Here is a 12,661-nt window from a genome sequence, read left to right as displayed (position 1 = left end):
TTGCTTTTAGCAGCTTTGCACACGCTAAGCCGCCGCCTACTGGGAGTGAATCTTAGCTTAGCAAAATTGCGAACGAAAGATTCGCAATATTGCGAAAAGACATCTCTGTGCAGTTTCTGAGTAGCTCGAAACTTACTCTGCCACTGCGATCAGTTCAGTGCTTGTCGTTCCTGGTTTGACGTCACAAACACACCCAGCGTTCGGCCAGACACTCCTCCGTTTCTCCAGCCACTCCCGCGTTTTTCCCAGAAACGGTAGCGTTTTTTCACACACACCCATAAAACGGCCAGTTTCCGCCCAGAAACACCCACTTCCTGTCAATCACATTACGATCACCAGAACGAAGAAAAAACCTCGTAATGCCGTAAGTAAAATTCCTAACTGCATAGCAAATTTACTTGGCGCAGTCGCACTGCGGACTTTGCGCATGCGCATTAGCGACTAAACGCTCCGTTGCGGGAAAAAAATAACGAGCGAACAACTCGGAATGACCCCCTATGTATTTTGAGGAAAGAAAAAAAAAAAAAAATATCCTTCTAGGTTTTTAAATGTTGAAAAAATTATACAAGTACCATTCTGTTTCTCAATACTCTCCTGTACAACGCCGACTCCTCTGCTACTAACTCCATGATAAGGAAGGGTCACTTGTACAACACACAAATATCTCAGCTTTGCCTGTTCCTGTGGACAGTCTTCCTCCTCTGCCTCATCATCCAGGCCAGAGATATTCTGGAGCTGAGGAGATAACAAACATATTGTGCATATGCTTACCTTTTCTATTGGAAAAGCTTAACTATACAGAAACAATTTCAGATTTTACTGAATAATATGGTTTTAAAATTGCAGAATGCATGGAAGACATTACAAAATAGAGCATGAGGTAGTTTAGATATAAAGAACAATAAAGTATTGTTCTCTACCGCAAATATTGATGCAAAAAAAATTAAACCTGGGGCACAAGACAGGGTGATCACATTGTATAAACGGAAAGACGCAGGATCCTCTGCACTTACAATATACATTAATACTGTTCAAGATGCAATCTGTATTAAAGGGATGCTCTATTACAAGCAGGGAATGGCAGCTCCAAATATTACAATACATATTGATCTGACCCCAAATTTTCCCATTCTGTCCAGTCCTACATTACATATTAACATTCATTTTTATACTACAAATATGTTATTGCTATGCTTTTCATTTGGAATAAAAGTAAAATGTTACTGTTATGAGCAAATTACGTTACAGCTAAAATGTTAACAAAAGTGATGAATAAACTAGCCAAAATTAGCAAGATCAGAGAAAAAAAGAAAATAAAAAAAAGTGCCATCACTGTTGCAGTGGCACTAAACAGCCCCTCTTGGTGCGCCAGGTCCCGTGAAAAAAAACAAAAAAGACGTCCAACCAGGGTTGGGGGAAAAAACAAACCAAAAATAAAAATCATTTTGTTAAAAAAAAAAAAAAAACCAGTTGAAACTTTTTTTGCATTAATCTTTTAAAAAAAAACAAAATTCAATCCTGCTTCTTATATGAATACAGTATAACATGGGACTTTCTGTTCCGGCTTTGATGGAGTAGGGCGGCTGTTTCCGGACCTCTGCTGACCCAGCCTTTTAAAGGCTGCTTGTAGCTTCCCTTTGCATCCTCAACCTCTAGCAGCCCTTTCCAGAAGGTCAGATGGCACTCTTTGTGGCCCCCGTTGCGCTGCCCGTCACCCTCCCGCCAAGAGAAATGCTGCGTGGCAGGGAACATGGCACCCGAGCCGGAGCAAGACCCTATATCTCCGGTGCCGAAGAAAGTGGCTGCTGACCAGTCACCTCCTACACCCTCACAGGTATGCCGTGCTCCGGATGCACCGGTGACATATGGGGATATTGCGGATGCAGTAAAATCCACCATGACTCCCCTGTTTGCTCAGGCTGTGATTGATATTTCCCAGCATTATTTATTTATTTATTAACAGTTTCTTATATAGCGCAGCATATTCCGTTGCGCTTTTGGAAAAGCTTAACTATACAGAAACAATTTCAGATTTTACTGAATAATATGGTTTTAAAATTGCAGAATGCATGGAAGACATTACAAAATAGAGCATGAGGTAGTTTAGATATAAAGAACAATAAAGTATTGTTCTCTACCGCAAATATTGATGCAAAAAAAATTAAACCTGGGGCACAAGACAGGGTGATCACATTTTATAAACGGAAAGACTATCCATGCTATAGAAGACCTGAAGCAGTCTGTTAAAGGTCTTACTTCAGACAATTATCAGATATGGAATAAATTAGACAATATAGAAAATTGTTTACGCAGAAACAATATTCGGCTATTGGGTTTGCCTGAATCAATGAAAGGCCCAGGTTTGGCACATTTTGTCAGTAACACTTTCTTCTCTTCTGGGAATTGAACGGGATTGTGCAGATTTTGGTATTGAACAGATCCACCATGTGGGTCCAGCACCCACCCTGATAAACCACGTCCACGGGTGACCATCTTCCACTGCCTAAATTACTAACATAAAGTTGCCTTTTGGTCTGCATCACGCAAAGTGAAAGATTTGCAATGGGAAGGTCAAACTTTTTATATTCCAGGACTACTCCATGTAGCTGACCAGGCCTCACAAAGCTTTCTCCCCCATTTGTTCGGGATCTCGTACCCAACCCGTTCTCAACTAGTTTATGCATATGTGACGGCTTTTCCCATAAAGACTTCCTCTCCCCTACTGATGCTGCTGCCTATCTGAGAGAATTGTCTCATGCCCGACAGGCAGACATCACTTACCCACCCGATGTGAGAGATGGATAATAATTACTATACAGCTGCAGTCACTGTTCAGACCAACGGCTTCTTTCTTCAAATCCTCATGCTGATGATTGTATACTGTTACACTCTTCCGATTTTTTTTTTTTTTTGCCAGTTTCCACATTGGATTCCTTGAATTTGGCTTCATTTTATACCTGTTGATGCTTTAGGTCTGGATAATGTTATCCTTCCTGTGGTCTTATGTGTAGATTTATTGATATATCATAACATGTTATTTATCACAACCACTGTGTCGAGCGCTATGCGGAGATATTTTCTATTACCTTCTTATACCTTGGTTGCAAATGTTACCCCTAATTGTTCGGACCTTTTCTAATATTATTGTTAAATAGGATTTTAATACCTACCGGTAAATCATTTTTTCTTAGTCCATAGAGGATGCTTGGGACGCTTCAAGAACCATGGGGTATAGACAGGATCCGCAGGAGACATGGGCACTTTAAGACTTTGAAGGGGTGTGAACTGGCTCCTCCCTCTATGCCCCTCCTCCAGACTCCAGTTATAGGAACTGTGCCCAGGGAGACGGACATTTCGAGGAAAGAATTTATAGGTAACCAAGGTGGGACACATACCAGCTCACACCTCAAACACGCCGTACAACACGGCATTAAACAAACTCCAGTCAACGGCATGAACAAAGTCAGCAACAGGCTGACTACAACATAACACAACCTGTGTGTAAACTAATAACTGCAGATACAGGGGGTAATTCCAAGTTGCTCGCAGCAGGAACTTTGTTAGCAGTTGGGCAAAACCATGTGCACTGCAGGGGGGAAAGATTTAACATGTGCAGTGAGAGTTAAATTTGCGTGGGGTGTGTTCAAACTGAAATCTAAATTGCTGTGTAAAAATAAGGCAGCCAGTATTAACCCTGCACAGAAACAAAATAACCCACCCAAATCTTACTCTCTCTGCAAATGTTATATCTGCTCCGCCTGCAGTGCACATGGTTTTGCCCAATTGCTAACAAACTTGCTGCTGCGATAAACTTGGAATTACCCCCACAGTACGCACTGGGACGGGTGCCCAGCATCCTCTACGGACTAAGATAAAAGGATTTACCGGTAGGTGTTAAAATCCTATTTTCTCATACGTCCTAGAGGATGCTGGGGACGCTTCAAGAACCATGGGGTTCATACCAAAGCTCTAGAACGGGCGGGAGAGTGCGGATGACTCTGCAGCACCGATTGACCAAACATGAGGTCCTCATCAGCCAGGGTATCAAACTTGTAAAATTTCGCAAAAGTGTTTGAACCTGACCAAGTAGCTGCTCGGCAGAGTCGTAATGCCGAGACCCTGCGGGCAGCAGCCCAGGAGGAGCCCACTTTCCTGGTACAGTGGGCCTTTACTGATTTCGGTAACGGCAATCCAGCCGTAGAATGAGCCTGTTGAATCGTATTACAGATCCAGCGCGCAATAGTCTGCTTGGAAGCAGGTGTTCCAATCTTGTTGGCAGCATGCAGGATAAACAGAGGCTCTGTTTTCCTAAGTTGAGCCGTTCTGGCGACATAAATCTTCAAGGCCCTGACAACATCGAGGGATTTTGAATCCGCGAAGGCGTCAGTAGCCACTGGTACCACAATAGGCTGGTTCATGTGGAACGATGAAACCACCTTCGGCAGAAATTGTTGACGAGTCCTCAACTCTGCTCTATCTTCATGGAAGATCAAATAAGTACTCTTGTGAGACAAAGCCGCTAACTCAGACACCTGCCTTGCGGATGCCAAGGCCAATAGCATGACCACTTTCCATGTGAGAAATTTCAACTCACCTTCTGTAAAGGTTCAAACCAATGTGATTGAAGAAAATGCACCACGTTAAGATCCCATGGTGCCACTGGGGGCACAAAGGGAGGTTGGATGTGTAAAACTCCATTCACGAAGGTCAACTTCCAGAAAGGAGGCCAATTGTTTTTGAAAGAAAACCGATAAGGCCGAAATCTGTACTTTAATCGAGCCTAACTTTAGGCCCGCATCCACAACTGCTTGCAGGAAATGGAAAAAACGCCCTAGCTGAAATTCTTCCGTAGGAGCCTTCTTGGATTCACACCAAGACACATATTTTCTCTAAATACGGTGATAATGTTTAGACGTCACTCCTTTTCTAGCCTGAAGAAGTGTGGGAATAACTTCATTGGGAATACCCTTTCGGGCTAGGATCCGGCGCTCAACCGCCAACCTGTCAAACATAGCAGCGGTAAGTTGTGGTACAGATCCTCTCGAAGAGGAAGAGGCCAGGGATCTCTTATGAGTAATTCCTGAAGATCTGGATACCAAGCCCTCCGTGGCCAGTCTGGAGCAATGAGGATCACTTGAACCTTTGTTCTTCTTATGATCTTTAGCACCTTCGGAATGAGTGGAAGCGGAGGAAACACGTACACCGACTGAAATACCCATGGTGTCACCAGCGCGTCCACCGCTATTGCTTGAGGGTCCCTCGACCTGGAACAATAGCTCTGAAGTTTCTTGTTGATGCGAGATGCCATCATGTCTATTGGAGGAATTCCCCAAAGACTTGTTACTTCTGCGAAGACCTCTTGATGAAGACTCCACTCTCCTGGATGGATAGTGTCTGCTGAGGAAGTCTGCTTCCCAGTTGTCCACTCCTGGAATGAAGACTGCTGAAAGAGCGCTTGTATGTCTTTCCGCCCAGCTGAGAACTTTTGTGGCCTCTGCTATTGCCACCCTGCTCTTTGTTCCGCCCTGGGATTTATGTGCGCCACTGCTGTTATACTGTCCGACTGTATCAGGACGGGCAGATTGCGAAGAAGATGTTCCGCTTGAAGAAGGCCGTTGTAAATGGCCCTTAACTCCAGAACGTTTATGTGTAGACAAACTTCCTGGCTTGACCATTTTCCCTGGAAGGTTTCCCCCCGTGTGACTGCTCCCCAGCCTCGGAGACTCGCATCCGTGGTTACTAGGATCCAGTCCTGGATCCCGAACCTGTGTCCTTCTAGGAGGTGAGAGCTGTGCAGCCACCACAGGAGTGAGATTCTGGTCTTGGAGGATAGGACTATTTTCCGGTGCATGTGCAGATGGGATCCGGACCACTTGTCCAAGAGGTCCCACTGAAACACTCTGGCATGGAACCTGCCAAACTGAATGGCCTCGTAGGCCGCCACCATCTTCCCCAGCAACCGAGTGCATTGATGAATTGATACTCTCGCTGGTTTCAGAATTTGTTTTACCAAAAACTCTGAATTTCCAAAGCCTTCTCTTCTGGAAGAAAAACTCTCTGTAATTCTGTGTCCAGAACCATTCCCAAAAACAACAGCCGCTTTGTCGGATTCAACTGTGATTTCGGCAGGTTTAGGAGCCAACCATGTTGTTGCAGCACTGTCAGGGAGAGCGCAATGTCCTGCTCCAGCTTGTCTTTGGATCTCGCCTTTATCAGGAGATCATCCAGGTACGGGATAATCGCGACTCCTTGCTTGCGAAGGAGGACCATCATTTCCGCCATTACCTTGGTGAAAATCCTCGGAGCCGTGGACAGACCAAATGGCAACGTCTGAAATTGGTAATGACAATCCTGAGTAGCAAACCTCAGGTAAGCCTGATGCGGAGGATATATGGGGATGTGCAAGTAGGCATCCTTTATGTCGACAGACACCATGAAATCCCCTTCCTCGAGACTGGAGATCACTGCTCGAAGAGATTCCATCTTGAACTTACAGGCTCAAATAAAATCCTTCTCCCTGTTGTGCCGGGGGAACCCTGACAATAACTTGATGTAGACACAACTTTTGTATTACATCGCATACTACCTCCCTGTTCGGAAGAGAAGCTGGTAAGGCTGATTTGAAAAAACGTTAAGGGGCAACGTCTTAAAGCTCCAGTTTGTACCCCTGGGACACTGTTTCTACAATCCAGGGGTCTAGGGGCGAACGAGCCCAGAATTGACTGAAGAGTTTGAGACGTGCCCACACCGGTGCGGACTCTCGCAGAGGAGCCCCAGCGCCATGCGGTGGATTTGGCAGAAGCCGGGGAGGACTTCTGCTCCTGAGAACCGGCCACGGCCGGAGATCATTTACCTTTTCCTCTTCCTCTATTAGCAAGGAAGGAATAACCGAAGCCCTTTTTGTATTTATTCGTCCGAAAGGACTGCATCTGCAAGTGGTGCACTTTTGTTGTGGAGGAACATAAGGCAAAAATGACGACTTACCCGCGGTAGCCGTAGATACCAGTTCAGCGAGACCTTCCCCAAACAATACACCACCTTTATACGGTAGAGACTCCATAGCTTTCTTAGAGTCAGCATCAGCATTCCATTGATGAATCCACAATGGCCTCCTAGCTGAGACTGCAATGGCATTGGCCCTTGATCCCAAAGGGCCAATATCTCTCGCCGCTTCCTTTAGGTAGGCTGCAGCGTCCCTGATATAACCCAGCGTTAACAGGATGGTATCCCTGTCCAGGGTATCTATATCAGATGACAAGTTATCTGCCCATTTTTCTATAGCACTACTCACCCACGCAGATGCAAAAGCTGGTCTGAGTAGTGTACCTGTGGTGACATAAATGGATTTAAGCGTATTTTCCTGCCTACGATCCGCAGGATCCTTAAGGGCTGCCATGTCAGGAGAAGGTAGCGCCACCTTTTTAGACAAACGTGACAGTGCCTTGTCTACAATGAGAGGTGACTCCCATTTTTCTCTATCCCCAGAGGGGAATGGATACGCCATTTGAATCCTTTTGGGAATCAGAAACTGTGTCAGAATTTTCCCACATTTTTTTCAAAAAGGGCATTCAGTTCATGAGAGGGAGTAAAAGTTACCTCAGGTTTCTTTCCCTTATACATACAGACCCTAGTATCAGGAACAGCAGGGTCCTCAGTGATGTGTAAGACGTCTTTTATTGTCACAATCATGTACTGAATGCTCTTTGCCAATTTTGGGTCTAATCTGGTATCACTATAGTCGACACTGGAGTCAGTCCGTGTCGGTATCTGTGTCTGCTAACTGCGCAAACGAACATTTATGTGACCCCGAGGGGGTCTGTACCTGTGATAACACATCCTCCACTGATTTTTTCCATACCTGGTTCGGAGACTCAGATTTATCTAATCTCTTATTAATAAGAGCCACATTAGCATTCAAAGCATTCAACACACTTACCCAGTCAGAAGTCGGCGGTGCTGACAGGGTCACTCCCACAGCCGTTTCTGCCCCCAACACAGTCTCCTCCTGGGAAGAGCACTCTGCCTCAGACATGCCGACACACCTGTACCGACACCCACAGACACACTGGGCCAAAAGGGGGACAGACCCACAGTAAAGCCTGTCAGAGAAACACAGAGGGAGTTTGCCAGTTCACAACCCAGCGCCTGTCCCGGTTCTGCAAGCCATAAATATAATGCCTCAGACCCTGCAGCGCTTTAAAAACACTTAATGTTGCACCAAATATGCTGTGCCCCCCCTGTTTTGCACCCTGTTACTTGTTATATCAGTGGTGAGGAAGGACCAGCGTCTCTGCATGCTCTGGAGAGAAAATGGCGCTGATGTGAGCTGTGAGGGCTAAGCCCCGCCCCCTGCACGGCGCGCTTCAGCCCGCTCTTTTTTTAATAAATTATGCCGGCAGGGGTAAGAATTCAGTGCCCAGGCACTTCAATTACAGTCTGCCAGCCAAAACAGAGGTTTATAATGCTGCCCATGGCGCCCCCCCCCCCCTGCGCCCTACCGTGCCGCTGTGTATGGGAGCATGGCCCACAGCGCGATCGCGGTGCGGTACCTCAGAAGCCATCACTGAAGTCTTCTTTTCTTCTTCTACTCACCTGTTTTTTGACTGCTGGCTCTGCTCTGGGAGTGAACCCCTAGGCGTACCTAGTGTTCCAAACCCTCAGGAGCTAATGGTGTCCTGTAGCCAAGAAGCAGAGCCTTTAAACTCCCTAGAAGTAGGTCTGACTTGTCTCCCCTAAGTCCAACGATGCAGGTAGACCGTTGCCAGCAGCCTCCCTGAAAATAAAAAACCTAACAAAGTCTTTTCCGAGAAACTCAGTAGAGCTCCTCAGTTGTGCATCCAGTCTGCCTGGGCACAGATTCTAAACTGGAGCCTGGAGGAGGGGCATAGAGGGAGGAGCCAGTTCACATCCCTTCAAAGTCTTAAAGTGCCCATGTCTCCTGTGGATCCTGTCTATACCCCATGGTTCTTGAAGCGTCCCCAGCATCCTCTAGGACGTATGAGAAATTTAGGTCTCTGTTTTCCAATAGGAGGCCTCACTTCGGTCTTACCGATACTGGCTGGGGTAGATGGCATGAGCCACCTTCTCCATTAGTTGCTATGTGGCAACCTCAACCAAGCTGTTGACATCTGGAAGGTTGTGGTTTTCATTGCTTTTTTCTTTTATTTTGCATATACCGTACTGTTTTATGACCACAGTTGATAAGATTTGCAGTTATTGTTGTCTATGTCCGACCTCCCCTACTCTTGCCCCCCCCTCCTCTCCACCCCCCCCCCTCCCCCTTTGCCCAATACTGTGATTATGGAAATTTGTGTTCTCTTAATATCACTAAATCTCTTTTTACACTCTGTTGGGACATGCCTGTCACAACTGAGGGCTGGTGTTGGTGTGAGGCTACCTCAGTTGTAGGGGCTGGTGTAAAGGTGAATCTGGGTGGCTGAATAGGACTCCTAGACATAGAGGACTTCCACCACCAATGCCCAAAGATGTGACCACGACAACAAAGATAAAATGAAGACTTATTTATTCAAACACAGTTCTGGTGGTACACCGGCATTTGCACAGTATGATATGAGAAATGGTTAAAAAATAGGATTTTAATACCTACCGGTAAATCCTTTTCTCTTAGTCCGTAGAGGATGCTGGGGACTCTGTAAGGACCGTATAGACGGGATCCGCAGGAGCTTGGGCACACTAAAAAAGACTGACTGGGTGTGAACTGGCTCCTCCCACTATACCCCTCCCCCAGACCTCAGTTATAGGAACTGTGCCCAGGAGAGACGGATATTTCGAGGAAAGAATTTATTGTTTAAACACGGTGAGTGTCATACCAGCTCACACCACGAACATACCGCATAACGTGGCATTCAATAGAATACCAGCCAACGGCATGAAAAATTACACAGCCACATGCTGAGATAAAATGTAACACAACCTGTGTGTCAACACAACCAATAATAAGACACTGCATGCCATGACATGCACAACGTCAGCAACAGGCTGACAGAAAAGAAACACCACAAGAGTGTAACCATAACAAATAACTGCAGACACAGTACGCACTGGGACGGGCGCCCAGCATCCTCTACGGACTTATAGGCCCTACACACTGGCCGATTTTTTTAAAGATATTAACGATCTCGTTCATAAATGAACAAGAACTCGTTCATATCTTTCAGTGTGGAGGCTCCAACGATGAACGATGCGCGGTCCCGCGCTCGTTCATCGCTGGTGCCCCGTCGGCTGTGCATGCAGGCCAATATGGACGATCTCGTCCATATTTGCCTGCAGTTCTATGGAGCTGCGTGACGGGGGGAGTGAAGAAACTTCACTCCCCCCGTCACTGCCCTCCCGCCGCCGGGTCGCTCGTCGGCCGTATCCGCCGTCGGGCAGCTCGGCGGCGGGTCGGCCAGTGTGTAGGGCCCCTAAGAGAAAAGGATTTACCGGTAGGTATTAAAATCCTATTTTCTCAAACGTCCTTGAGGATGCTGGGGACTCCGTAAGGACCATGGGGTTTATACCAAAGCTCCAGACCGGGCGGGAGAGTGCGTACGACTCTGCAGCACCGATTGAGCAAACATGAGGTCCCCATCAGCCAGGGTATCAAACTTGTATAGCTTAGCCAAAGTGTTTGAACCCGCCCAAGTATCCGCTCGGCAAAGATGAACCGGCGAGACTCCTCGGGCATCCGCCCAAGAAGAGCCCATTTACCTAGTAGAAAGGGTCACCACCGACCTCAGTAACGGCAATCCAGCCGTAGAACGAGCACGCCGAATCGCATCACAGATCTAGCGTGTAACAAACTGCAGAGACGCAGGCGCCCCAATCACACTGGGGCATACCGGACAAACAGAATCTCTGATTCCCCAATCTGAGCCAACTTGGCGACATAAATATTCAAATCCCTGACTACATCAAGAGACCTTGCATCAGCCAATGCTTAAGCAACCACAGGCATCAAATAGGCAGGTTTCTGCGAAACACCGAAACCACAATTGGCAGAACTATTATCCGAGTTCTCATTTCCACTCTATCCACCTGGAAGATCAAACAGGGGCTCTTGTGAGACTAAGCCGCTACTTCCGACATCCGCCCTGCAGACGCCAAAGCCAAAAGCATGACAACTCTCTAAGAGAGAAACTTTAACACCACCTGTCATAAAAGGTTCCAAACCTTTTGACACAAGAGAACGCACCACCACGTCAAGGTCCCACGGTGCCAATGGAGCACAAATGGAGGTTGGATGTGTGGTACTCCTTCCACGAAGGTCCGAACCTCCGGAAAGGTTGCCAATACTTTCCCGAAAGAAAAATTTACAAGGCCAAAGCCGCACTGAAATGGAGCCTAACTTTAGGCCTGCACCCACACCTGCTTGCAAAGAATGGAGAAGAAAGACCCAGTTGAAAACTTCCATAGTAGCCTTCTTGGAGTCACACCAATACACACATTTTCTCCAAACATGGTGGTAAGGCTTCGCCGTTACTCCTTTTCTAGCCCGAAGAAATGTGGAAATGACTTCACTGGGAATATCCTTTCTGGTTAGGATATGGCGTTCAACCGCCACGCCGTCAAACGCAGCCGCGGTAAGTTTTGATACACGCCCAGATCTTGTTGTAACAGTTCCTCACGTAGAGGAAAAGGCCAGGGATCTTCTATGAGTAAATCTTGAAGAACTGGATACCAAGCCCTCCTCGTTTAGACCGGAACATTGAGGATCCCCTGAACCCTTGTTCTTCTTACGTTTATCACCTTCAGCAGAGTGAAACCGGAGGGGACACATAGACCAACTGAAAACACCCCAGGTGTCCCAAGTACATCCACGGCTATAGCTTGAGTGGCCTCTGACCTGGAACAATATCTGAGATCTCTCATGAGGCGAGACGCCAACATGTCCAATTGAGGCACTCCTCAACGACTTGTCGCTTCAGCGACATTTCTCGATGACGACCGTATTTCTCTCGGATGGAGATAGTGTCTGCAGAGGAATCTATTTCTCCGACGGTCACATCTGGAACGAAGACTGCTAATACAGCGTTTACCAGTCTTTCCACCCAGCGGAAAACTTTTTCGGCATCTGCCATTGTCGCTTTGCTCCTTGTTCTGCTCTAGCGGCTTACTTACACCACTGCTGTCAAGTCGTCCGACAGAATTAACCCGGGCAGATCACGAAGCATATGTTCATTGAAAATAGCTCTTAATTCAAGAGAACGCATTGCAGACAAGCCTTCCAGCTCGACCTTTTCCTCTGGAAATACTTCCCTTGCAAGGACTGCACCCCAGTCTCGGAGATCTGCATGCATGGACACCAGGATCTCAACCTGGTTTCCGAACCGTCGTCCCTCTAGGAGGTGAGAACTGAGCCGACACCACAGGAGCAAAAACCTGGCCATTAAGATTATATTCCAGCGCATGCGCAGGTGAGATCCGGACCACATTTCCGATTGGCCCCGTGGAAACCACTCTGGCATTTGACCTGCTCACCGAAAAGGCCTCCTAGGCAGCGCCGATCTTCTTCATTAACGGAACATATTGATGGATCGTCACTGCAAATCTGATCCGACTCCAGATCCTCAGACCTCTTTCCACAGGAAACCACAGAACTTTAACCGTTCCGTAACTACTCCGATACCCAACTCCGACGCCTGCGTCGTTGGGAATAACA

The 12,661-nt window shown here is 46.9% G+C and overlaps 1 protein-coding gene across 1 annotated transcript in view; it reads right to left on the bottom strand.

Annotated features, from left to right (window-relative positions):
* The window catches only part of RDM1 (RAD52 motif containing 1), a 230,737-nt gene that overhangs the window by 83,022 nt on the left and 135,054 nt on the right, over positions 1–12,661 (bottom strand). The window contains exon 4 of the mRNA XM_063959462.1: positions 573–735. Within this exon, the coding sequence (XP_063815532.1) occupies positions 573–735 (163 nt within the window). The remainder of the gene's footprint in view (positions 1–572; positions 736–12,661) is intronic.

This window comes from Pseudophryne corroboree, chromosome 3 (assembly GCF_028390025.1).
Source record: "Pseudophryne corroboree isolate aPseCor3 chromosome 3, aPseCor3.hap2, whole genome shotgun sequence".
Classification (NCBI taxonomy): domain Eukaryota; kingdom Metazoa; phylum Chordata; class Amphibia; order Anura; family Myobatrachidae; genus Pseudophryne; species Pseudophryne corroboree.
Note: the sequence above shows the minus strand (reverse complement) of the source record. Positions and strands in the feature narration are given on the sequence as shown.